At 43.9% G+C, this 26,371-nt stretch overlaps 1 protein-coding gene across 18 annotated transcripts in view; it reads left to right on the forward strand.

Annotated features, from left to right (window-relative positions):
- Positions 1–26,371, forward strand: part of LOC129827983 (prominin-1-A-like) — a 115,859-nt gene that overhangs the window by 60,254 nt on the left and 29,234 nt on the right. For 12 of the 18 annotated variants that reach the window (XM_055889338.1, XM_055889344.1, XM_055889345.1 and 9 more), the window contains 11 exons: positions 16,135–16,255; positions 16,529–16,592; positions 16,890–16,979; positions 19,939–19,962; positions 22,130–22,359; positions 22,538–22,612; positions 22,993–23,056; positions 23,318–23,477; positions 24,943–25,095; positions 25,334–25,457; positions 25,574–25,677. In XM_055889338.1, the coding sequence (XP_055745313.1) occupies positions 16,135–16,255; positions 16,529–16,592; positions 16,890–16,979; positions 19,939–19,962; positions 22,130–22,359; positions 22,538–22,612; positions 22,993–23,056; positions 23,318–23,477; positions 24,943–25,095; positions 25,334–25,457; positions 25,574–25,677 (1,209 nt within the window). The remainder of the gene's footprint in view (positions 1–16,134; positions 16,256–16,528; positions 16,593–16,889; positions 16,980–19,938; positions 19,963–22,129; positions 22,360–22,537; positions 22,613–22,992; positions 23,057–23,317; positions 23,478–24,942; positions 25,096–25,333; positions 25,458–25,573; positions 25,678–26,371) is intronic. The other 6 variants (XM_055889340.1, XM_055889343.1, XM_055889350.1 and 3 more) reach the window with 1 other exon arrangement.

Below are 26,371 nucleotides of genomic sequence, written 5' to 3' on the forward strand. Positions count from 1 at the left end.
TAAAGTCAAAAGGAGAAAAAGCCTGGAAGGATGAGAGATGACTAGAAACGATTCGGTTGACCGTTTTATGTGTGGATTAATTGGTGGAGTAGAGGACCTTGTGCATTTCAGGTAAACAGCAACAACAAGCTAGCTAAATAAGACAAATTAGCTAGCAAGTGCAAGCTAGCTAGCTAAATTGCCAGTTTGGCCGGGTTTGGGTTCCGTGTAACGTCCGTTTTCACTATGATAGTAAGACATTACAAGGGGACCATAGGTGCTTATGACAAATCTATCAAGGTATGCTTATGATGGTGCCAATATGCAATATTGGGTTCTTAATTAGGACCGGAGTTGATATGGCAAACCCTGAGTAGTTTATACAACCCTGAGCAGCCAACCACCATGGTTACTTGGCATGGAGTCAATGACGCTAGCATTGTTGTCGGTCTTGCAGTCGTAAGACAACAAATCAAGGTCTGAAACGCCTGTTGTCTACATACATACAGTATGACTACCCAGGGTTCTTGGAGGGGAAGGACTGTGCTGTTTCCTGTAGGTGCACTGCACACACACACACCCCCACACACCCACACACAGACACACAGACACACACACACACACACAGACACACACACACACACACACGCACACACACACACACACACACACACACACACACACACACACACACACACACACACACACACACACACACACACACACACACACACACACACACACACACACACACACACACAAAGACCTGTTGTCCTCCATCGTACAGCTAACTTGGAGGGGAAGGGCTATGTTACTGTGTGCTTTGTGTTAGGTGCTCGGAACTGACACCGTGTCCTTACACGACAGGACCCTGGGGGGCTAAGTCGTGTGTTAGTGTCTCGCAATGCCAAAGCCCTTTTGGTTAGCGTAGCACTGAATTATGTATTCACTTTGGTTCATTCTTCATGGGAGATGTTGCTAAGCTAAATTCAGGTTTTGAGCATGACCGTCTGTGATTTGAAAAATGGGAGAATCCTTCCAAAGTTATATCCTGAGAATAAATGGATGAATGTTTTCTAAATGTTTTTGATGTAGTTTATATTGTGTGTGTGGTTGTTGCCTTAATAGTTGTCTTTAGTAAGAATAGTGACATACCGTATCATTCACAAGGTTTGCTGTGCTCTTGAAGTATAGTACCACTTTTTAAGTAGTATGCTGTATGCTTGAAAAGAAAATGAATAATGACATTATGGGCTCTATTTTAACAAACGTAACTTGATGGTAAATCTTAGCGCCGGCGGTAGCGTTATAGGTTCGCGGGGTGTCACGTTGGCATGAAGGATCGGGAGACAGAAGCAGAAAGGCCTTTTTAGTGTCCTAAGTTTTCACAACTGTGACCTTAGTTGCCTACCGTCTGTAAGCTGTTAGTGTCTTAACGACCGTTCATGAATTGTTTACGGTTCATTGAACAAGCGTGGGAAACAGTGTTTAAACCCTTTAACATGAAGATCTGTGAAGATTTGGGATTTTTACGAATTATCTTTGAATGACAGGGTCCTGAAAAAGGGACGTTTCTTTTTTTGCTGAGTTTCTGTTGACTGTTTTGCTGCTTCTGATATTTTAATATAGCATTAGTTATAGGCTACTGATTAGGCTACCGTGTGCCTCCGCTGGCCAAATCGATGCAATAATCTATTGCGTTACCGCTAAGGCCATCTTTTTGGTGAGTCTTAAGGACACAGTACACACCTCAAATATTTCCACCCCTCTCCTCAGCGCAAGTGAGCTAACATAAGACAGGTAAATGACCAATCCTGGCGCCAGAGTTGGAAAATAGCAGTGCTTTTGCAAGTTGAAATTGCCAATGAGTGTGAGTTTGACAAAAGCGCCGCCTTAACGCCAGATGGAAATAATCCTGTATGTTAAATGGTTAAAAAGATGATGGCAGTCGTTTTCTTTCCTTAGCCTCAGTGCTAAACACAGTTCTGTGGTATGTAGGCTACATGTGTATCTTAGTATCCATTTACTTTACATTTTACACCTCATTTTAGACCGTACACTCATGGCATTGTTCAGTCTTCGCACAAAGCATGGTGCTAAAGATCATATCAGTGAATGTGACGTGAAAGGAGAAGCATACTTTATTGTCCATTTATTATACCGGTACATGTGATCCGGCTTCAGAATACCAGGCATCACTCCGTCAACACAACCAAGACCTGTTGATTTCAATCTAGCTTGTGTTGCGTTACACAGCTGTTATTTAAAGGCCTATAATTAGTAGGTACTCTACCTTTGAGCAAAATATATAAGGCTCCATCTTACTGCGTGCTGCATCTTGCAGAACAGATTGTGAGACTCTGGGTCAGTTCCTGTTAGGAAGTTGTACATCTAGAGTAGCAATGGCCAACCCTCCTCCTGTAAAGCTACTGGGTATGCAGTCTTTTGCTCCAGCCCTGCTCTAATACACCTGATTATGTTGATCAGCTACTCATCATTATCTTTCGTATCTTGTTTGGCTGATTCGGGTGTGTCGGAGCAGGGCTGTAATAGCCCTGCATACCCTGAATAGAGTGTTGACCCCCCCCCCCTGTCATTCATAGAAAACAGAAACGGGGCTCTCTAGAGACTGGAGAGAGTGAAAGAGAGGAGGACTGGGAAAGCACTGTCCTGTCCTAGCACAACACAGCTGAATACAGGCCATTGTTAGCCCCAGCAAAGCCATGGAGCCACTAGACCGTGTAATGCTACACTGCAGTACTGGCCTATATTATTTGCTATAGGCCAACAGTTTGTGCTACACTGTGTTCACAGTTATCATGACTTGTTATCGAGTTATGATATCACGTCTCATTGACTTTGTTGCTCTTGTAGGCATTCATTTCATGCAGCGTATTTCGCCAAGTTGCTATACAGCTAACTATCGCAAGATGAGTCGCTGTTTTTCTCGTTCCGACTGAAACATTTTGTTTTGTTGACTCGTTGAGTGGCTGTAGCACACGCTGTAGTCTGTTGACAGTTTCCCTGCTCAGGTGAGAGCTACGGTTTCAGATCAGAATGTAGTCACTAGATCAGGGTACATTCTCTTCCACAGTTCCTGCCATCTTCCAAGCCCCTTTGTTCGGTAGAGATTCCGCTGACCTTGCTGGACAATGCTGACACAGAGGGAGAGAGGGAGAGAGAGATAATTAGAATGAAAGAATGAATGGGTTAGGTACAGAAAGAGAGAGAGAGAAAAAATTATGGGAGAAGGGACATTAAAGTGAGAGAATGAGGGAGAGGGAGATAGTTGCACAAAAGGCCTTTGTCGTCTGGTAGCCATTTTGAATCCCCCTTGATCCGCCTGCCTCAATGCCTACTGCCTAGCTTTAGTAGCATCATGTCCATGCAACATACATGTTAGCCAATAGCCACCATGATTTCCATTTTGCTCTCCCAAGAGCTTGTATCTATATGAGCATCAGCACAAAACCTCAAGACTAGGCACACATACCACACACAAACGGGCGATCTCAGTTAGGGCTGCATGCTTTCTGATACAGCTGCCAATGACATACACATGATGATTCATAATTTCAATGCATGAGGAGCACACACTGAGCGCGCACAAACACACACACACACACATTGAGCACACAGAGCACTCTCACACACTGTGAGACCAGCTCCGGTCCCAGGGTGCAGTATGAATGAACAGCAGCCTGAGAGACAGAGCAGAGAGACAGCTGGGTATCTTTCATCGGTTGTAAACACTCAAGCGTTAGAGCTAACATTCCGTTAGCATAAGCGGGAGAGTGATGGAGTGAGCATGAATGGCAACGCTCATTATATTCACCTACCCAGGTCATGTCTCTCCACTTTATCTCCACGATGCCCCTGCGAGGCTGACACTGTTCATACACACACACACACAGAAGAAACATGCACACACACAAACACACTGTACAGTACATAGTACTCCCCCCCCCCCCCTCCCCACACACACAGACACACACATCTGGGATGAATGACTCATGAGTGATTCAAAATAGATCGGAATCCATGCTAATAATAATTTACCTCATTTTCCTAACACAGACATAAAGCACACACTCCAAATGCACACACTCCCTCTCAATTGATCAAAACATTCAAAACCCCATAGGAAAACAGACATTCTGACTCATTCTTATAGTGAGTCATCCTATCTCTTTATTTAGCTGCTTGCTAATTATTAAAAAACATTTCATATTTCTATAGATGACATACGCAGTACAATATTGTTTGTGTACTGCACTTTGACCAGGCATCCCAAATGCACCCTATTCTCTATAAAGTGCACTACTTTGCACTACAGTATATAGGGAATAGTGCCATTGTTAACAATGGCACTATTCATAACCATAACCAATAACCAATGTTAACATTTTGCCCAAAAGCACATACTGCTGGTTGCGTACCTCAACCTCCATAGACACTTCCACCGTCTTTTCTCAAATCCTTTACTTATAAGCCCCTCTCTCACTACCGTACCTAGCAGGGCGGTTCCCAAACTAGGGGTCGCGACCCCCTGTGGGGTCGCCTGATATGAACACGGGGTCGCGGATCATTTCCAAAATCCTGAAAAGAATTATATAATTTCTGGCTCAGTTGCACTTGAATCATTCCCACAGTGAATGGCTAGGCTCGCTTCGCTATGAAACCACACGCTATTGCAGAGACTTTGATATTACCGGCCGCAACTGATATGGTGAAAACAATGTGTGGGGAGGCAGAGGCACAGAAACTCACATCAATATCTTTGTCAGACAACACTGTTAAACGTAGAATGTATGCTATTGCTAGCCTCAAGAGGAAAATCTGACTGATTGACTCAGACAACTCTCCAAATGGACGTTAGCTGTGAGGGCCGAGATGCCCACGCGTTGACTTTTGTTCACTATAGATGTCAGGGGATGCTATTCCTGAGGACATATTGTTCTGTCTCATGATTCCCGAGCATGAAACGGCTTAGGGATGTTCAGTGTGCAGCGTGGCTATATTGATGAAAAACAGATTCCGTATGGGATTGAATGGTGGGCTTTTGCACAGATGGGGCTCCGTCTTTGGCGGGACGGTGGGCAAGCCTCTTCACTCTAGTTATGAATGTGTCTCCCTCTGCCATATAGACGCATTGTTTGGGACGAAAAAGAGCTGAGCACAGATATCGGAGATACACTGCAGCAGGTAGCTTTGATTTTAAACTACATCAAACCACATCCGCTGCGCTCACGCCTGTTCACAAAACTATGTGGAGATATGGGATCTGATCATGACAATCTTCTATTTCACACCGAGGCTTGGTGGGTATCGAGTGGGAGTGTTGGAAAGATTTTTTGCATTGAGAGAGGAACTGTTGTCATTCACAATGGATGTCAAATAAAATAACAGGAAACAGCATCAGTAAGTGTCCCACACGAGTGATGACTGCTCACCTCCAACGCTTGGAAGAGCACTTTGGGACCTACTTCCCAATCCGTTTGACTGTGATCCTGGCTCAGGTGACATGGCGGTAAGTGAAATCGAACAGCTGATCGTAGCTGTCATGTGACCTAATGCTACAGACAATACGTTCACGGGTCACTACGGAGGGGTTTTGGTTCCTGACTCAAAGGGAATACCCTGCCGTCGCCCTCTGAGCATTAATGTTGCGTTCAAAACAACTGGGGACTCGGAAATCTCTGACTTCTGACTTCAGTGTGTTCAAGACAACTGGAAACTGGGGAAAAACAAGCTCCAACTGGGAAAAATTGTTTTGAATGGTCATTAAACTCGGAATTCCAACTCGGGAACTCGGGCCTCTTTCTAGAGCTCTGACATTCCAACCTGAAGATCACTGACGTCATGATTTGACCTCGTATTTTTCAGAGGTCCCAGTTGTCTTGAAAGCACCATGAAACTCATGGTAGGCTACCCTTTGCCATCACATATCTGTGTGAAGCTGGATTCGGTGCTCTCATCGCCACTAAAACCAAATATCGACCCAGGTTGGATGTGACAGCAGAGATGAGGTGCGCACTGTCGACCACGCCCCTTGACTTTGAGAAGCTCTGACACGCCGTGCATCAAGCCACACCCAGAAGAGACATTATGTCAGAATAATTTGCAATTGACTGCCATAGCCCCACATTAAAAGTAAACATTAGGGGGCCTCCCGAGTGGCACAGCCTTCTAAGGCACTGCATCGCAGCGATAGAGGCATCACTACAGACCCAGGTTTGATCCGGCTGTGATCGGGAGTCCCATTGGGCGGCACACAATTGGCCCAGCATTGTCCGGGTTAGGGGAGGGTTTGGCCAGGGGGGCTTTACTTGGCTCATCATGCTATAGCGACTCCTTGTGGCGGGCCGGGCGTCTGCAGGCTGTCGTCAGTTGAACTGTGTTTACTCCGACACAATGGTGCGGCTGGCTTCCGCGTTAAGCGGGCGGGTGTTAAGAAGGGCAGTAAAGGCGGGTCATGTTTGACAGAGGACGCATGACTAGACCTTCGCCTCCCGAGCCCATTGGGGAGTTGCAGCGATGAGACATGATCAAAAAAGGGGGTAAAATATTTTTTTGAAATAAAAATAATACTTTTTTTTACGTCGCAATAATTTTCTAACATCAAAATGGGGTTGTGGGCCAAAAAAGTTTGGGAACCCCTGACCTAGCAATTCGGACCATTTTAGAAACTAGGGTTAGTATTCAGGAGGGATAGAAGGAATCATGGAAATTAAAACTTAATATATGGACAAGGTTCCCCTTGATGTTCCTGGAGCTAATTAACACTAGAAGCACAACACACAGAGCCACAGTATGGACTGTTTTAAGTACGGAAGTGACTCTTTTAGATGTGTAAGTTATTCACAATATGCAGTAATGTGTTTAGCATGTACTTTACAGAATGTTTACTGCCTGAAAGGTTACATGACAGAGTGTAAAGCCTAGATCTCAAATCATTTCAGTTGAGTGAGCCACAGCATATCACCTTCAACCATTTCAGTGTGCATTTTTCATATTAAATGAGTTAACTTTCCCAGAGGAAGGGGGGGGCATAAGCAGATTATGTTGGTCAGTTACTTTATTCAGTTGTAGGCCCTGTACACTATTCCTATAAGGTCAGTTACTTTATTCAGTTGTAGGCCCTGTACACTATTCCTATAATGATGGTGGAACAGGTAGTGGTTTTGCTGTAAGGACTTGTACTGCCACCTGCTGGCATTTATATGTTATTGCTGTGCTTATACAAGGATTCCATTTTTGTCAATTATCTGAAAATGTTTATTTATTAGGTACACCCATCTAGTTCCTCCAGAACAGCCTGAATTCTTCAGGTCATGGAAATGTTGCTCAATTGATATCAAGGGACCTAACGTGTGCCAGGAAAACATTCCCTAAACCACTACACCACCGCCACCAGGCTGTTTGCCTGTTTTGCTTTTGCCTGTTTTGCTTTGGCCAAATCCTGACTCTGCCATCAGCATGACGCAACAGGAACCGAGATTCGTTGGACCAGGCAATGTTTTTCCACTCCTCAATTGTCCAGCGTTGGTGATCGCGTGCCCACTGGAGCCGCTTCTTTTTTTTTGGGGCTGATAGAAGTTGAAATAGACCATCCGTGACAAGAACCGAGGAGTTGTGCGTTCCGAGATGCCGTTCTGCACACCACTGTTGCCGTTATTTGCCTGGTTGTGGCCCGCCTGTTAGCTTGCACAATTCTTCCCATTCTCCTTCGACCTCTTGTCAACGAGCTGTTTTCGCCCGCAGGACTGCCGCTGACTTTGTTTTTTGTTTGTCGCACCATTCTCGGTAAACCCTAGACACTGTCATGCGTGAAAAGACTACGAGGACGGCCATTTCTGAGATACTGGAACGATCATACCACACTCAAAGTTGCTTAGGTCACTGGTTTTGCCCATCCTAACGTTTAATCGAACAGTAACTGAAATGCCTTGATGCTTGTCTGCTTGCTCTATATAGCAAGCCACGGCCACGTGACTCACTCACGTCCTCTGGAACTGGCATTTTACCTGTCCCAAAGCCTAGGACCAAGAGGCATGGAGAGGCAACCTTTAATTATTATGCCCCCAGCCTCTGGAATAGCCTGCCAGAGAACCTGAGGGGGGCTGAAACTGTGGACATATTGAAAATGTTTATCTTAAAACACATTTCTAGCTTTGCTTTTCTTTAGAGTGCTTTTTAGTTGTTCAGTTTGTCATTCTTTAGTTTTTTAGTTTGTGTTTTTTGTGTAGTCATTATTTCAGCTTTTATTTTCATTGTTTTTTTGTTTTTTCCTGTAAAGCACATTGCGTTGCATTCCAAGTCTGAAATGTGCTGTATAAATAAAGCTTGATTTGATTTGAATATGATTTGTCTGTAGGAGCGAACCATTTTCGTGAATTGGCATAGATGGGCAGATCGTCGTCACCTGGAATGCATTCCATATTATGGCAAGAACAGCTCAAATATAAAGATACATTTATTAGGTACAATTTGGTGTCGTTTACACTGTACAGAAATATAAACGCAACATGCAACAGTTTCAAAGATTTTACTGAGTTACAGCTCATATGAGGAAATCAGTCAATTGAAATAAATGTATTAGGCCCTAATCTGTGGATGTCATATGACTGGGAATACAAATGTAACGGCAGTCTAGCTCTTCCTCCTCCTCAGAGGAGGAGAGGCGAGAAGGATCGGAGGACCAATGTACAGCGTGGTAAGTTTCCATGATTTAAAAACAAACACTGACACAGGAAACAACCACCCACAAATCCCCAACACAAAACAAGCCACCTATATAGGATTCTCAATCAGGTACAACGATTGACAGCTGCCTCTGATTGAGAACCATATTAGGCTGAACACAGAAACAGACAAACTAGACACACAACATAGAATGCCCACCCAGCTCACGTCCTGACCAACACTAAAACAAGCACAACACATAAGAACTCTGGTCAGGACGTGACAACAAATATGCATCTGTTGGTCACATATACCTTAAAAGAAAAGGTAGGGGCATGGATCAGAAGACCAGTCAGTATCTGGTGTGACCACCATTTGCCTCATGCAGCGCGACACATCTCCTTCGCATCGACTTTATCAGGCTGTTGATTGTGGCCTGTGTAATGTTGTCGCACTCAATGGCTGTGAAAAAACGGCACATTTTAGAGTGGCCTTTTATTGTCCCCAGCACAAGGTGTACCTGTGTTAAGATCATGTTGTTTAATCAGCTTCTTGATATGCCACACCTGTCAGGTGGATGGATAATCTTGGCAAACGAGAAATGCTCAATAACAGGGATGTAAACACATTTTTGCACATAATTGAAGAAAAATATGCTTTTTGTGCATATAGATTTTTTCTTTCAGGTCTTGAAACATGAGTCCAACACTTTACATGTTGTTTATATATGTTTTGAAATCTTAAGTAAGACAGATAAGGATAAGGACAAATCAGATCGCAGATCTAAAACATTTTTATTTTCTATTAATATCGGAAAAAAACAGTACATTTATTTTAGAACTGATACAAAATGCAATTAAAGGTCAGTTGAGATTGGTTGACATCAGTTGAGTTGAGTCAGTGTCCTCATCAGACCCTCTGTCTCTTCTGATTGGTTCCCTCGGACTCAGAACGTCCTGGGCAAAGGTTTGATTCCCATGTTCTCCTATACTTGGGCCTTGTCACATTTGGGACAATGGCAATGTCACTCTCCTCAACTGACCTAATAATACATTTGATTTTAAGTACCTGTCAAGTCTCCCTAGGACACAAAAAAATATATACAGTACCAGTCGAAAGTGGACACACCTACTCATTCGGGGGTTTCTTTATTTTTACTATTTTCTACATTGTAGAATAGTGAAGACATCAAAACTATGAAATAACAAAAATGGAATCATGTAACCAAAAAAAGTGTTAAACAAATCAAAATATATTTTATATTTGAGATTCTTCAAAATAGCCACCCTTTGCCTTGATGACAGCTTTGCACACGCTTGGCATTCTCTCAACCAGCTTCATGAGGTAGTCACCTGGAATGCATTTCAATTAAAAGTTAATTTGTGGGATTTATTTCCTTCGCATTTGAGCCAATCAGTTGTGTTGTGACAGGGTAAGGGTGGCATACAGAAGATAGCCCTATTTGATAAATGACCAAGTCCATATTATGGCAAGAACAGCTCAAATATAAAGAGAAATGACAGGCCATCATTACTTTAAGACATGAAGGTCAGTCAATCCAGAAAATGTCAAGAACTTTTAAAGTTTCTTCAAGTGAAGTTGCAAAAACCATCAAGCTGGCTCTCATGAGAACTGGCTTTCATGAGGACCGCCGCAGGAAAGGAAGACCCAAAGTTACCTCTGCTGCAAAGAAACCAAGTTCATTAGTTACCAGCCTGAGAAATTGCAGCCCAAATTAATGCGTCAGAGTTCAAATAACAGACACATAAACATCAACTGTTCAGAGGAGACTGCGAAAATCAGGCCTTCATGGTCGAATTGCTGCAAAGAACCCACTACTGAAGGACACCAATAATAAAGAGAGACTTGCTTTTGTGATGAGGTGGGGTTGGACCCAGGTGCAGCGAATGGACCAGACAAGGAATCAATGGTTTAGGATAATGTAAATACTTTACTGAAAAAAAAGGTAACAGAAGGATCACAGTAATACTGAAAAAACAACAAACACTAGGACTAGAAACTTACTCAGGCGACAAACACACAGGGCAACCAAAATCAAGCTTCTGCAAACAAGGACAGAAAACACACCTCTTTTAAAAGAGAAATCATAATGAAATTATAAGCAGCACCTGAGTAACGAAGTATCTAGGGCGGTCTCTGCAGCCAGGAGGAATCATGACAGTACCCCTGCCCCCTCTAGGAGTGGCTCCAGCCGCTGAGCCCTGACGACCTCTATGTAATCACCAGACCCGGATCCAGGATGTCTCGGGACGGCACCCACGCCTGCTCCTCGGGACCGTAGCCCTCCCAGTCCACCAGGTACTGCAGGGTCCGTTGGAGCCGGCGAGCCTCCAACAGATGCCAGACAGTGTAGGCCGGGGGGCCATCTACAAGTCGAGGTGGCAGAGGAGCAGGTGTGAGAGGAGAGGATTAGTCATTCCCAGCTTGAGACGGGAGACATGGAAGGACGGACAGACCCTCGTGGACCTGGGAAGCTGGAGACGATAGGTAACCAAGTTGATGCGACTCAGGATATTGAAGGGTCCTATGTAGCGAGGAGCGAGCTTCTGTGAATCCACCTTTAAGGGAAGATCACGGGTGGACAGCCACACCCGTTGACCTGGACGGAGGAGCCGAAAAGTTCTTCAGTGCCAGTTTGCCTGATGATGTCGGGCAAGGAGGATCACGCTCTGATCCAGGTGCGACGACATCATCGAAGGAACGCCTCGGCTGATGGCACCCCCTCTTCAGCCTCTTGTTCGGGGGGGAGGTTATGAGCATACTCTGTCCAGACAAGGAACCTGCTCCAGTTGCTGGCCTGAGTGGAGACGAAGCAGCGAAGGAACTTCCCGAGCTCCTGGTTGGCCCGCTCAGTTTGACTGTGGGTGAACCCCGGGGAGAGACTCACTGATGCCCACAACAAAGAGCACAAGGCCTTCAAATACGGTGCGACGAACTGGGGCACCCGACCTGAGACAATATCCTGGGGAAGTCTGTGTAGTCGAAAGACATGGGTCATATGATCAGCGGTCTCTTTCGCTGATGGCAACTTGGGTAAGACGATGAAATGGCCTGCCTTGGAGAACTGATTGATGACCATCAGGATAGTGGTAAGCCCCTGAGATGGCGGTAGGCCAATGATAAATTCTACCAACAGATGAGACCAGGACCGGCTGGGGATGGGTAGAGGTTGGAGCAACCCGGCTGGTGGCTGATGTGAAGACTTGCTTTGGGCACAGATGGAAAAGGCTGCAAAGGATCTCATATCCTCAATCATGTTGGGCCACCAGAATTTCTACCTCAGGAACTCCAGTGTCCGATTAACCCCTGGATGCCCAGTTAATTTAGAGGAGTGTCTCCATTGTAGTAGTCGGGACCAGGTTGATCGCGGAATGTAACGTCTGTTAGTGGGTCCCCCGCCAGGGTCAGGTTATCGGGGTCCCTCTCCTTGTTAGAGACATCGTGTTGGCGGGACAGGGCGTCTGCTTTATGATTCTTGGATCCCGGGCGATAGGCTAGTGTGAAATCGAACTGGTTAAAAAACAGAGCCCACCTAGCCTGGCGAGCGTTCAACCTCTTGGCTTCTTGAATGGAGATCGGACCCCTTGGCGGAGTCTGAACAGTCGCCTTGCTGCTTCTCGTCCATCGACTGGGTGGACAAACACTTGACGCAGCTCGGCAGTAAAGGCTAATGTGTAGCTGCAGGATGGTGGCTGCTGTTCCCACAAAGCTGTTGCCCACGCCAGGGCCGTGCTCGAGAGCAGAGAGATGTTGTAGGCGATCATGGCCCGATCAGTGTGGAACAAGGAAGACTGTAGCTCGAACACCAGAGAGCACTGAGTGAGGAACCCCTTGCATCCTCCCGGGTGGCCGTCATACCGCTCAGGGGTTGGGATCTTGGCTTCCTGGTGCAGGTTCCCTGGAGGAACTACGGCGACACCTGTAGCACTGGGCGATGAGACTTGGGCATTGGCTCCTCCTGAATTGGGGGCGTGTCGTGGACGGAAGGAATCGGTGAGTGCCCGGAGGGTCTCGTAGATTTGTTCTTACCGTCTTCCCAACAGTTCTCCTTGATAGGTTATGACCTCTAATCTGGTTGATGTCTGCTGGGTCAATGTTGTGGCAGAAACATGCTGTGATGAGGTGGGGTTGGACCCAGGTGCTGAAATGAAATGATAAGCAACACCTGAGTAACAAAGAAATTCTCTAGGGCCCCGGTGGAACCATGACAGCTTGGGCCAAGAAATTAGCAATGGAATGAGCAATGGACATTAGACCGGTGGAAATCTGTCCTTTGGTCTGATGAGTCCAAATTTTTGATTTTTGGTTCCAACCGACGTGCCTTTGTGAGACGCAGAGTAGGTGAACGGATGATCTCAACATGTGTAGTTCCTACCGTGAAGTATGAAGTGCTTTGCTGGTGACACTGTCAGTGATTTATTTAGAATTCAAGGCATACTTAACCAGCATGGCTACCACAGCATTCTGCAGCGATATATGCCATCCCATCTGGTTCGCGCTTAGTGGGACTATCATTTGTTTTTCAACAGGACAATGATCTGAAACACACCTCCAGGCTGTGTAAGGGCTATTTGACCAAGAAGGCGAGTGATGGAGTGCTGCATCAGATGACCTGGCCTCCACAATCACCCGACCTCAACCCAATTAAGATGGTTTGGGATTAGTTGGACCGCAGAGGGAAGGGAAAAGCAGCCAACAAGTGCTCAGCATATGTGGGAACTCCTTCAAGACTGTTGGAAAAGCTTTCTAGGTGAAGCTAGTTGAGTGAATGCCAAGAGTGTGCAAAGCAGTCACCAAGGCAAAGGGTGGCTACTTTGAAGAATCTAAAATATTAAATATATTTTCGTTTGTTTAACACTTTCTTGGTTACTACATGATTCCATATGTGCTATTTCATAGTTTTGATGTCTTCACTATTATTCCACAATGTAGAAAATAGAACAATGAAGAAAACCCCTTGAATGAGTAGGTATGTCCAAACATTTGACTGGTACTGTATATATAAAAGAAAAAAACACAAGATAAAAAAATTAAGAGATCAAAAGATAGACTACCTCTTCCATTTCTTCCATGATGAGCCTTCTAGCTGGAAACAGCCTGGGCTGCTAGAAGGGCCGGACTCCCTGGTCCTCTTAAATGTGACCCATGGTGGCAACCTAGGGATCAGGAAACTGTCATAGTCCTCTGATCCTCTCATTCTCTTGGTGAGTGGGACCCTCTGGTCCTCTGGATTACTTACGGGAGACTCTTGATGCTTCACGTCTAAACCATTATAATCTACGAAATGAAAGACAATACACACAATCAGTAAAACACTAAAAGACACCATTTGTCTTCAAAAACGTTCTATGTGATGATGTTTTCCTAATAAACTTGGAATTTGATACTCACCATTACTCAAAGAACTGGCTGAGTGAGTGCTTTCTGGTTCTGCCTCTCTGCTTCTAAACCAGGTGACCCATGATGGAACCACCTGAGGGGCAAGTATGAGACAGACAGGTGCTCTGGTGATCTCAGGGCTGGAGCTCTGGAGACTCTCATTGTGCTCACCCACCATGACCTCCAGGTCCACAGGGGCTCTGGCCAGGGCCCTCGGGGCATGGGTCCTGGCCACTGGGACTTCACGGACCTGATCTTGATCTGAGGATGAGGAGGGTGTGGGCTCTATGAAGAGGCCCACTTCTCTGGACTCTTCTAACGCACCTTCTGACTCCAATTCAGATTCAAAGCCTGAGTCGTAGCCCTGGTCAGACTGATAGTTGGAGTCAGACTCGTAGCCATCATTATACAGATGCAGCGACATTTTAGCAATAAAAAGGTACACAGATTGTCTCAAAATAACCTGTCTTCTCAGAAGGTGAAAGTGTTTATGGGCGGAATGTTGATTCTGTTTCTAGAATGTTGTGGATTTTAGAATGTTATTGACGGTTTCTACGGCGAACGAAGCTTGATTTGGCGAACCGGCATTCTGAAGCAGGTGATGTCATAATGGTTGGCTATGTGGCCAAGGAGATATGGACATTCATATCCAAACAACTTAATATCCCCCCACCCCCAAACTTCTGTGTGAAGTGGTGCATAGAATAAAACACATACAAATAATCAAAATAATCAAAAGCAATAAAGGCAATAGATGACAGGACATCAAGTACAGTCATTAGCTGACTCCATGCCCTAGTTCAAAGTATGTTTCATCTCCATTGATTATTTGTGGTATTTGTAAACTGATTAGAGGTCTGTACAGGATTCATAACTGTATAGACAGAAGGTGTGAACAAATGTTTGACATGAATTGCCTTTCAATAAAATCATAACAAATATAGACTGCGTTTACACAGGCAACCAATTCTGATCTTTTGCCCAATTATTGGAAAAATAGCTGATCTGATGGGTCGAAAGACCAATTAGTGGAAAAATAACAGAATTGGGCTGCCTGTGTAATTTTTAATTAAAAAAAAATTGTTCACCTTTATTTAACCAGGTAGGCCAGTTGAGAACAAGTTCTCATTTACAACTGTGACCTGGCCAAGATAAAGCAAATCAGTTGGACAAAAACAACAACACAGAGTTACACATAAACAAACGTACAGTCAATAACACAATATAAAAATCTATGTACATGTATAGGCCATGAATAGGCGAATAGGCCATAAATAGGCTAAATAATTACAATTTAGCATTAACACTGGAGTGCAGATGATGATATGCAAGTAGATAGATATACTGGGGTGCAAAAGAGCAAGAGGATAAGTAACAATATGGGGATGAGGTAGTTGGGTGTGCTACTTACAGATTGGCTGTGTACAGGTACAGTGATCAGTAAGCTGCTCTGACAGCTGATGCTTAAAGTTAAAGAGGGAGATATAAGACTCCAGCTTCAGTGATTTTTGCAATTCGTTCCTGTCATTGGCAGCAGAGAACTGGAGGGAAAGGCGGCCAAAGGAAGTGTTGACTTTGGGGGTGACCAGTGAAATATACCTGCTGGAGCGCGTGCTACAGGTGGTTTCTGATATAGCAGTGGGTGGGGCTTTACCTAGTATAGACTTATAGATGACCTGGAGCCAGTGGGTTTGGCGACGAGTATGAAGCGAGGGCCAGCCAACGAGAGCATCCTGATCACAGTGGTTGGTAGTATATGGGGCTTTGGTGACAAAACAGATGGCACTGTGGTAGACTACATCCAATTTGCTCATTTGCTAATTGGAGGCTATTTTGTAAATGACATCGCCGAAGTCGAAGATCGGTAGGATAGTCAGTTTTACAAGGGTATGTTTGGCAGCATGAGTGAAGGAGGCTTTGTTGCGAAATAGGAAGCCGATTCTAAATTTAATTGCAGCCATAAAGCTTAGAATATCTGGATTACAATATTTAAAGCGCTCGTATTTTAGTGTGTGCTAGCCTATATCTCTTTGAACATTCTGTGTGGTTGTATTTGTTGTTTGTCCGCAGGGCTGGAGTACTGTGTGCTTATGCAGCTAACCAGAACCTGAGCTCTCAGCTCAAAGGCATGAGGAGATTGGTCAGTAGCAACCTGAGGGACCTGCAGAGTTTTACCAACGAGACGCCAACGGTACAGCTTTTTTACCATCGCTGCAATGACAGTATTTCTGTAGGTGTGCACACAAAGTAGAGAATGTAAGAGATGGTTATATTAAATGTATATTGTATGCTTCTCAAGGGGTGCGTGCGTACATAAAGTAATATGTGCGTGTGTATGTGTGAGATAGAGAGAGACTGACAGAGTAACACAATCTCGACACAAAAAAACAACACAATCTCAGACAAAAAAAACAGACTCATGTGTCTCAATTTCTGTAACTTTATTCTGCTCTTCTTTTCACAGCAAATTGATTACCTAATAGCACAATACGCCACTGCCAAGAACAAAGTCATTTCTGACTTAGATAGTAAGTACAGTGCCTGAGGCCACGTCTCCATATTGTCTCTGTTCAGTCTACAGCACAAAACTATGAATCTATGGCCATATCAAGTTAACAACATATCGAACGTGAAGTAGATGCATAACAGAGTTGTGGTCAATTTCATTCCAATTCTGTCGATTGAGGAAGTCAACTGCAATTCCAATTCTTCTCCGTTGCTTTTCTGTGAGAGAAAATTGGACTTTTAACTTCTATTTACTTCCTGAATTCAAATGGAATTGACCCTAACCCTAATACATAATGATTCTATTTCCCCATCCTCAGATGTGGGTCCTCTGCTTGGAGGGAAGATTCATGAGGAATTGGGTAAAGAGGTCTGTCCTGCAATGGACGGAGCGTTCAGTATGGCTGGTGGTACGTCCTGTACTTATGATATCCTTTCCTCTTTCAGACCGATGCTGTAATTGTTGTTATTCTCTACCACGCTGAAAATGCTGTCCTCAAATTGGACACAAGTTATGAGGATCTTTTAAGAATAGCCTGAGTGTACGAAACATCATTTTATTTGATATTATTTACCCTTTATTTAACCAGGTAAGACCAATTGAGGTTAAAAAAAACTATTTTGCGAGGGCGACATGCAAGAAAGCCGAACAGGGAAATAGCAGCATGTACATAAAATATTACCAAAAAAAAATACAAATACACACAGAAGACAAAGTGTCACAAGTTGCAGATACTGTAGAAGATTCAAAATAACTGCAACTATCAAAAACAAGTCGCTTCGATCAGAGTCTTAAAAACAGGCAAGGACACTAACTCCTTAACTTGAATATCATTTGAAGCATGCGCCAGGATGAAGGGGCATTATGGGGAAAATAAGGCTTCCTCATCTCAGTTCTAGCCTTAGGAACAGACAAGGACAACAGTGACTGTGAACAAAGACTGTATCGAGTGACTGATCTGGTCAGTAAGGAACAGAGATACAAAGGGAGTTGTCCCATCAATGGTTTGTATACAAAGGTACACCAGGGCTTTAGCCTCCTGGTGGAGAGAAAGGTCCATTGCACCATAGCATGCAATTCACAGTGATGGGTGAGTGATCTAGAATTTGTGGTACATTTTAAAGCACCATGATACACTGTGTCCAGAGTTTTTAAGGTACTTGCTGATGCCTGCATATAGACAATATCACCATAATGCTCTGAACAAGATTATTTCGGCCTGACATTGAAGAACAAGATTTGTTCCTAAAACAAAAATCTAATTTCAACTTCCGTTTCTTGGTCAAGTTATCAATGCAGTCAACAGTCTTCCCTATATAATTGATATACACCGTAAAAAGGATCGGACCAAAAATTGAGCCTTGGACAACTCCTTTCGTAATCTCCTTTCATACCCTGCTGTGCTACACACTGTGTTCTGTCAGAACCAATCCAATGCTTCAACACTTAAACCAACCGTTCTTAGTCTATACAACAGCAGGGCATGGTCAACAGTGTCGAAGACCTTCGACAAATCAATAAAAAGGGAAACACAGTCCTGAGCATCTACAATATCACCTACAGCTTTAGTTACCACAGTAATTGTACTATGCTTGGCTCTAAAACCTGACTAGAATTGAGATGAAGCTGTTATTATAAAGAAATCCAGCATCCCTGTGGAACGCTTTCGACACATTTTAGAGGACATGCCCTGACGAACTGAGGCTGTTCTGAGGGCAAAAGGGGGTGCAACTCAGTATTAGGAAGGTGTTCCTAAGGTTTTGTACACTCAGTGTATATATACAGTGTATTCGGAAAGTATGCAGACCCCTTGACTTTTCCACATTTTGTTATGTTACAGCCTTATTCTAAAATTGATTAATTTGTTTTTTCCCCCTCATCAATCTACACACAATACCCCATAATGACAAAGCAAAAACAGCGTTTAATTTTTTTTATCTATTACACAAAAAAAAAATGGAATTATCACATTTACATAAGTATTCAGACCCTTTACTCAGTACTTTGTTGAATCACATTTGGCAGCCATTACAGCCTTGAGTCTTATTGGGTATGATGCTACAAGCTTGGCACACCTTTATTTGGGGAGTTTCTCCCATTCTTCTCTGCAGATCCTCTCAAGCTCTGTCAGGTTGGATGGGGAGTGTCACTGCACAGCTGTTTTCAGATCTCTTCAGAGATCTTCGATCGGATTCAAGTCCGGGCTCTGGCTGGGCCACTCAAGGACATTCAGAGACTGAGCATTCTGGAGCAGGTTTTCAACAAGGATCACTCTGTATTTTGCTCTGTTCATCTTTCCCTCAAACCTGACTAGTCTCCCAGACCCTGCCGCTGAAAAACATCCCCACAGCATGATGCTGCCACGACCATGCTTCACCGTAGGGATGATGCCAGGTTTCCTCCAGATGTGACGCTTGGCATTCAGGCCAAAGAGTTCAATCTTGGTTTCATCAGACCAGAGAATCTTGTTTCTCATGGTCTGAGAGTCCTTTAGGTGCCTTTTGGCAAACTCCAAGTGGGCTGTCATGTGCCTTTTACTGTCTGGCCACTTTACCATAAAGGCATGATTGATGGAGTGCTGCAGAGATGGTTGTCCTTCTGGAAGGTTTTCTCATCTCCACAGAGGGACTCTGAAGATCTGTCAGAGTGACCGGTCACGATTGCTCAGTCTGGCCGGGCGGCCAGCTCTAGGAAGAGTCTTGGTGGTTCCAAACTTCTTCAATTTAAGAATGATGGAGGACACTGTGTTCTTGGGGACTTTCATTCTGCAGGCATTTTTTGGTACCCTTCCCCAGATCTGTGCCTCGACACAATCCTGTATCTGAGTTCTACGGACAATTCCTTCAACCTCATGGTTTGGTTTTTGCTCTGACATGCACTGTCAACTTTGGGACTTATATAGACAAGTGTGTGCCTTTCCAAATCATGTCAATTCAATTGAATTTACCACAAGTGGACTCCAATTAAGTTGTAGAAACATCTCAAAGATGATCAATGGAAACAGGATGCACCTGAGCTCAATTTCGAGTCTCATAGCAAAGAGTCTGAGTACTTGTGCAAATAAGATATTTCTGTTTTTTATTTTTAAAATATTTGCAGAAGTTTCTAAAAACCTGTTTTCATTTCGTCATTATGGGGTATTGTGTTTAGATTGAGGGTAATTTTTTAAAATCCATTTTAGGATAAGGCTGTAACAGAAAAAATCAAGGGGTCTGAATACTTTCCGAATGCACTGTATATATACAATATAGAGTAGTATTGTAGTTCTTATAGAAAGATCTTGTTACTTAGCTCGTAACATGGCGTACTACGACTTTAATGTCTTAAGTAGACATCCTTTTCTTTCCTTTTTACTTTTTGTCATAAAGTCAAAGTGGAGAGGGCCATTAAAGGTAACAGTAAATAAACCCTGACCTTGTGATCCCTGACCTTGTAACCTTGAGTCGTTGACCTGGTGTCACTCTTGTGATTGGTCCCCTTGTGGTATTCCTGGCTCTTGAGCCAATTGTAGCCTGGTCCAAGATCAGTTTGTACCATTGGTATGACAATGGCCATAGGAGATGGCAAGACAGCACAAACAGATCTGGGACCAGGCTAAATCACAAGACATCCTTGTGATTTATCCTGTGCCAAGCCTGTGTACAAGAAAAAGTTTGGAATTACCTGGATTTCTGCATAAATTGGTCATCAAATTTGATCTGATCTTCATCTAAGTCACAACAATAGACAAACACAGTGTGCTTAAACTAATAACACACACATTATTGTATTTTTCTTGTCTATATTGAATATATCATTTAAACATTCACAGTGTAAGTTGGAAAAAGTATGTGAACCCATAGGCTAATGACTTCTCCAAAAGCTAATTGGAGTCAAGAGTCAGCTAACCTGGAGTCCAATCAATGAGAAGAAATTGGAGATGTTGTTTAGAGCCCTATAAAAAAACACTCACAAAATTTGAGTTTGCTGTTCACAAGAAGCATTGCCTGATGTGAACCATGCCTCGAACAAAAGAGATCTCAGAAGAATTGTTGACTTGCATAAAACTGGAAAGGGTTACAAAAGTATCTCTAAAAGCCTTGATGTTCATCAGTCCACGGTAAGACAAATTGTCTACAAATGGAGAAAGTTCAGCACTGTTGCTACTCTCCCTAGGAGAGTCCTGTCCGTCCTGCAAAGATAACTGCAAGAGCACAGCGCAGAACGATCAATGAGGTTAAGAAAAATCCTAGTGTCAGCTAAAGACTTACAGAAATCTCAGGAACATGCTAACATCTCTATTGACGGATTTACGATACGTAAAACACTAAACAAGAATTGTGTTCATGGGAGGACAACACGGAAGAAGCCACTGCTGTCCAAAAAAAACATTGCTGCACGTCTGAAGTTTGCAAAAGTGCACCTGGATGTTCCACAGGGCTACTGGCAAACTATTCTGTGCACAGATGAAACTACAGTTGAGTTGTTTGGAAGGAACGCACAACACTATGTGTGGAGAAAAAAAGGCACAGTACACCAACATCAAAACCTCACCCCAACTGTAAAGTATGGTGGAGGGAGCATCATGGTTTGGGGCTGCTTTGCTGAAAAATTAATTCCCAAGTTTTTCAAGACATTTTGCAGGAGAATGTAAGGCTGTCTGTCCGCCAATTGAAGCTCAACAGAAGTTGGGTGATGCAACAGGACAACAACCCAAAACACAGAAGTAAATCAACAACAGAATGGCTTCAACAGAAGAAAATACGCCTTCTGGAGTGGTGGCCCAGTCAAGAGTCCTGACCTCAACCCGATTGAGATGCTGTGGCATGATCTCAAGAGAGCAGTTCACACCAGACATCCCCAGAATATTGCTGAACTGAAACAGTTTTGTAAAGAGGAATGGTCCAAAATTCCTCCTGACCGTTGTGCAGGTCTGATCCGCAACTACAGAAAACGTTTGGTTGAGGTTATTGCTGCCAAAGGAGGATCAACCAGTTATTAAATCCAAGGGTTCACATACTTTTCCCACCCTGCACTGTGAATGTCTACACAGTGTGTTCAATAAAGACATGAAAACATATAATTATTTGTGTGTTATTAGTTTAAGCAGACTGTGTTTGTCTATTGTTGTGACCTAGATGAAGATCAGATCCAATGTTATGACCAATTTATGCAGAAATCCAAGTATTTCCAAAGTGTTCACATACTTTTTCTTGCCACTGTATTTGGAACTGTACAAACTTACCTTGCGTGCCATCTTAATTATGACTCATAATGAATATATTAAGTTTATGGCCTTCCAAGTTCCAATCTTGCTCCAACAGTGGATTGAACCTGCAACTATTGTTCAGCTGTTCAATTGTAATTGCTGCCCCTGTGTGAATGTGTGTGTGTTTTGTTGTGTATAATCACGGCTAGGGTATGGCTGTGCATGTGTGTGTGTATTTGGTTTGTGTGTGTGTACTTGCGTGTGCGTACATTGAGTGTTTTTGTGAATAGGCCATGTACATTTGTGTGTGTCTATACTGCACTCTCACACACACTTACCACCTCTCCATCCTACCCCGTCACCATCCCAAGCCATGCGGGAGACCAAAGACGCCCTGGAGAACGTGAGTATGTCTCTGGAGGTTCTCCAGGAGGCGACAGGGAAGCTCCACTTCAACCTGAGCCTGGTGCGCTTCAGCCTCAATAGAACCCTCAACGACCCGGGCTGCAGCGACGAGGACTCGGACGCCACCACCGCCCAGCTCTGCCGCTCCATCCGCAGCTCCCTGGCACAGCTCCACGTCAGCGCCAACTTCACCCGGGTATGCTGGCACACTTTATTGAAGACGATAATAATAGTCATACAGTAATATTTTGATTTATATAGCAAGATACTATTTGCCATCCGGTCTATTTAAAATGTGTTTTTGCGCGCTGTGTGCGCTGCTCTGCCTGAGGAAAATCACGTTGTAAGCGTGTGCTGTCTGTGATGTGCTGCAGTTACCTGATGTGAACAATCAGCTGGAAAGTGTGAATCAATTGATGAAAACGGACCTCAGCAATATCATTCAAAAGGTGAGTCTAGAAATGTCGCAAAAAGCTTTCGGGTAAAATTTGAAGTTGTGAGATTTTTTAAATAGTATTTGTGATACTGTATCATCAAAGCAAACGTGCCTTTCTATGGATGGGGGATCTTAATGACCAGTTTCTCACGGCAGGAAAATAATCCTGCAGCAACAGGAAATGTGAAGTATTGTGTGGATTATAATGAATTAACAGTTTTGTTGGGGTTGATACATTTTTAGTTAGGGCAAGTCAAGTCTAACATTTTAAAGTGGAAATTACAAACTTTAGAAGCCTTTTTAAACCTCAAATACACTACAGGTTTGCATTTTTCCTGCAACAACAGGGTCATCAAATTAAGATCCCACATCTGTACTTTCTTCTCCAAACAGGGCTACTCCTCATTTAATGACACTCCAGGCATGGTGAGTGACCAGATGAGGAACGTAGTCGAGGGTGAGTGGCATCTCTTTAACCTCATGTAATGCTCCTAAAAAACTATATGAAGGGTTATATCATTTTGAGTGTTCAACTTTGCATTACCAAATCAGTCATGTTCAGTATGGTATGAATACTCATTGAAGGTAAAGCCCAATAAGACCAATTGCCATATTCCAAATAATGACCTACACCTGAACTGTCTTACCCCAGTACCCCAAAATATAAGGTTGTAATACTCCATTATTACACCAATGCCTCTCCCTCCCTCTCTCCCAGGAGCCCGGGGCATGTTGGACATCATCGGCACCAACATCAGCAGCTTCTCCAAGGTGTTCCCTGTACACAGCACTATGGCCAACTTCACCAACTTCATTAGTCACACACACTCCAAGATAGAAGACTCCTACCCCGAGATCGACCAGATAGACTTCTACAGGTACAATCAGGAACTGGGCCTCGATTCACAAACTGGGTGTCCCAAACGGTACCCTATTCCCTATATAGTGTACTACTTTTGGCCAGGGCCCCATGATGAGCCCAAGAGTTAAATAAAGGTCTGTTTTTACTGAATATCGTCTGGGGTTATTTCATCATTTCAAGCAGCAGAGGTCACTGTGACATAATGTAATAATGAGTCAGGAGTTTGTTCAGTCAGTTATCTGTTAAGTATACCCTGGACCTGACCACCCATACATGGCCTCCTGTGTTGCCCTCTTTGACCAGCTGTGATTATTACACACTTTACATTTGATTGAGCCCTGAGATAGGGAGCCGCGTTGCCGCGGGTTGCCCGTGGAACCTTCAGGCCGCGACAGAGAGCATTGTGATGCAGCCTGCGTTTTTCATGCCGCGGGCGGTCAGACAGACAACTTGGGATGAAAATATTTTTGTTGCTGCTTCAAGTTCAGCCTACCTCTCCTCTCTTTTGTTGGGCGTGCGAGATGAAATGTGCCTATGTGTGGCACCAATGACGTAGGCTGCATGTGCGGAGAAATGTACTTCCTAATCGTAGGCTGTAGCTCCGACGTTGACTGGAAATAAATACCCTATTGATAACACATTTGTCTATGCCTGCAAATCTGTATATATTGTAGCCTATTAAGAGCACCTATTGGTCGCAATATTCACAAATGAATAGTCCAATTTTTGTTGCTTCAAGTTCAATAGCCTACCCCTCCTCTCTTTTGTTGTGTGTGCGAGATCAACTGCGCGTATACCCAATGTGTGGTCTCAATAAATAGCCTGTAGGCTGCATGGGCCGGAGAAGTACGGGCCACGGGGCAGTTGTCGTTCCAAGGAAATGATCTTCCTAAATAGGATAGGCTATAGTTTATGCTCCGACATTGACTGGAAAGAAACATGGACAACACATTTATTTTTACTCTGTCTGCAAATCATGCCGCTCCTAAAAGTTATGCAAAACGTCGCTTAAGTCTGGTGCGCTCCTATTCTTATTTCACCCCAACTCTGCTCTCTAATAGGTCTAGCCTATTGGCTGATATCGCCCAAAAATACCAATAGCGTAATATAATTGGCCTAGTGTGAATCTCTGGTAATTTAACCTATTTATTAGGCTATTTTTGCATTTTGATCGGGCTTAAGGTGGCAAGATTGCTGAGACCGGGGCTGCAAAGCTAGCAGCATCACATACACCTAAAATAACATTGCGGGACTATGGTCAGGTTTGGGACCAGCTCTTGTGGGAGCGGATGGGAGTCGGACAAGAAGTTAGCAGGAGCCGGCAGGTGCGGTATGAAAAGCTTCTGGAGCGGGATGAAGAAATCAGTACCGTGCAGACTTCTACCCGGCGACATAGACATAGTCTGTAGCTCCATCGTTATCCTAACGTAGTGGTTGGTTGTTACTTGTTATGGTGTACTGACTCCAGGGTTCCTCTACAGGTGGATTTGCTGTATTGGCCTGTGCTGCATGGTGGTTCTCATCCTTGCTTTCAACTTCCTGGCCATACTGTGTGGCACCATAGGATATGACAAGCACGCCTCCCCCACCACACGGGGCTGTGTCTCCAACACCGGCGGCACCCTGCTCATGGCGTGAGTAGTAGGCTGGCAGGCTGTACAATTGGCTCATTCATCCACCCTCCTCTCCCCTGTAACTATTCCCCAGGTCGTTGCTGTAAATGAGAATGTGTTCTCAGTCAACTTACTTGGTAAAACAAAAATAAATTTAAATTCTGGCCAGCTGACAGGCTGTCTCTGGCTGGCTGGCTGGCTGACTGGCTGGTTGCCTGTGTATCTGTCTATCTATCTATCAATGCGTGTCTCTCCACAGCGGTGTGGGCTTCAGCTTCCTCTTCTCCTGGATACTGATGGGAGTGGTGACCGCCACCTTTCTGGTCGGGGGCAACGTGGAGAAGCTGGTCTGCGAGCCCTTCCACACCAAGCAGCTCTTCAAGGCAAGTTATGATGTGATAACTCTTCATGTGAGACTGTCTAGGTATCGTAAAGGGTCTCGCTGTATAATAATGGTTGAGAAACTGAATGATGGTCTTACTAGTCATCTGTGTCCCAGGTTTTGGACACTCCTCACCTGGTGAACCCTGAGTGGAGGAACTTCATCCCAGGGTACATGTACAACGACTCAGACCTGGATCTCACAGTGGAGAGTCTCTACAGGTAATACTTTACAGGATGTATGTACCACTTCCTGTTGAGGATTCATCTGTGTGTTCTAGTGATGGTTTATGTTTGACGTAGACCTGCTGGAGAACTATATTGATTACTTATGAATAGAACTAGATGATAACACTAGCTATTTCTGTTTTGTGGTATTGTTTGACTGGAATAAATGTCACAGGATGCCCATGTCAACATTCTCTCTGACATTGCTTGGTAAATGATTTAGAAGATTGAAACTAGGGAGAGGGATTTAATGCTTGAGGTTTCTTTCCGGCCTAGATTTCATCAACTTTCATCATCTCTCGATTAGAACAGGCAGCGAATCTGTGTTGTAAGAGCATCACATTGTATTCTCTATTAGAAACAGGGTTGTTCGAGCCCAAGTTGCTGATTGGCTGAAAGCCATGGGATATATGACAATATTTACTTGAAGCAAGTCAGTTAAGAACAAATTCTTATTTTCAATGATGGCTTAGGAACAGTGGGTTAACTGCCTTGTTCTATACACTTACTATATTTGCTTAAATATAGTATAGTTGCCTCAGCTACTCCTGCCTAGTCAAAAAGTGACCCATGAGATAATGTGTACAGACATGACCATAGAAATTCCTTTACTATTACTTTACCCTTGCGTGTGACACTTGAATGTGTACAAATGGGAAACGTTGGCCATGCTGACTTGATTTATTGC

Source organism: Salvelinus fontinalis, chromosome 29, assembly GCF_029448725.1.
Source record: "Salvelinus fontinalis isolate EN_2023a chromosome 29, ASM2944872v1, whole genome shotgun sequence".
Classification (NCBI taxonomy): domain Eukaryota; kingdom Metazoa; phylum Chordata; class Actinopteri; order Salmoniformes; family Salmonidae; genus Salvelinus; species Salvelinus fontinalis.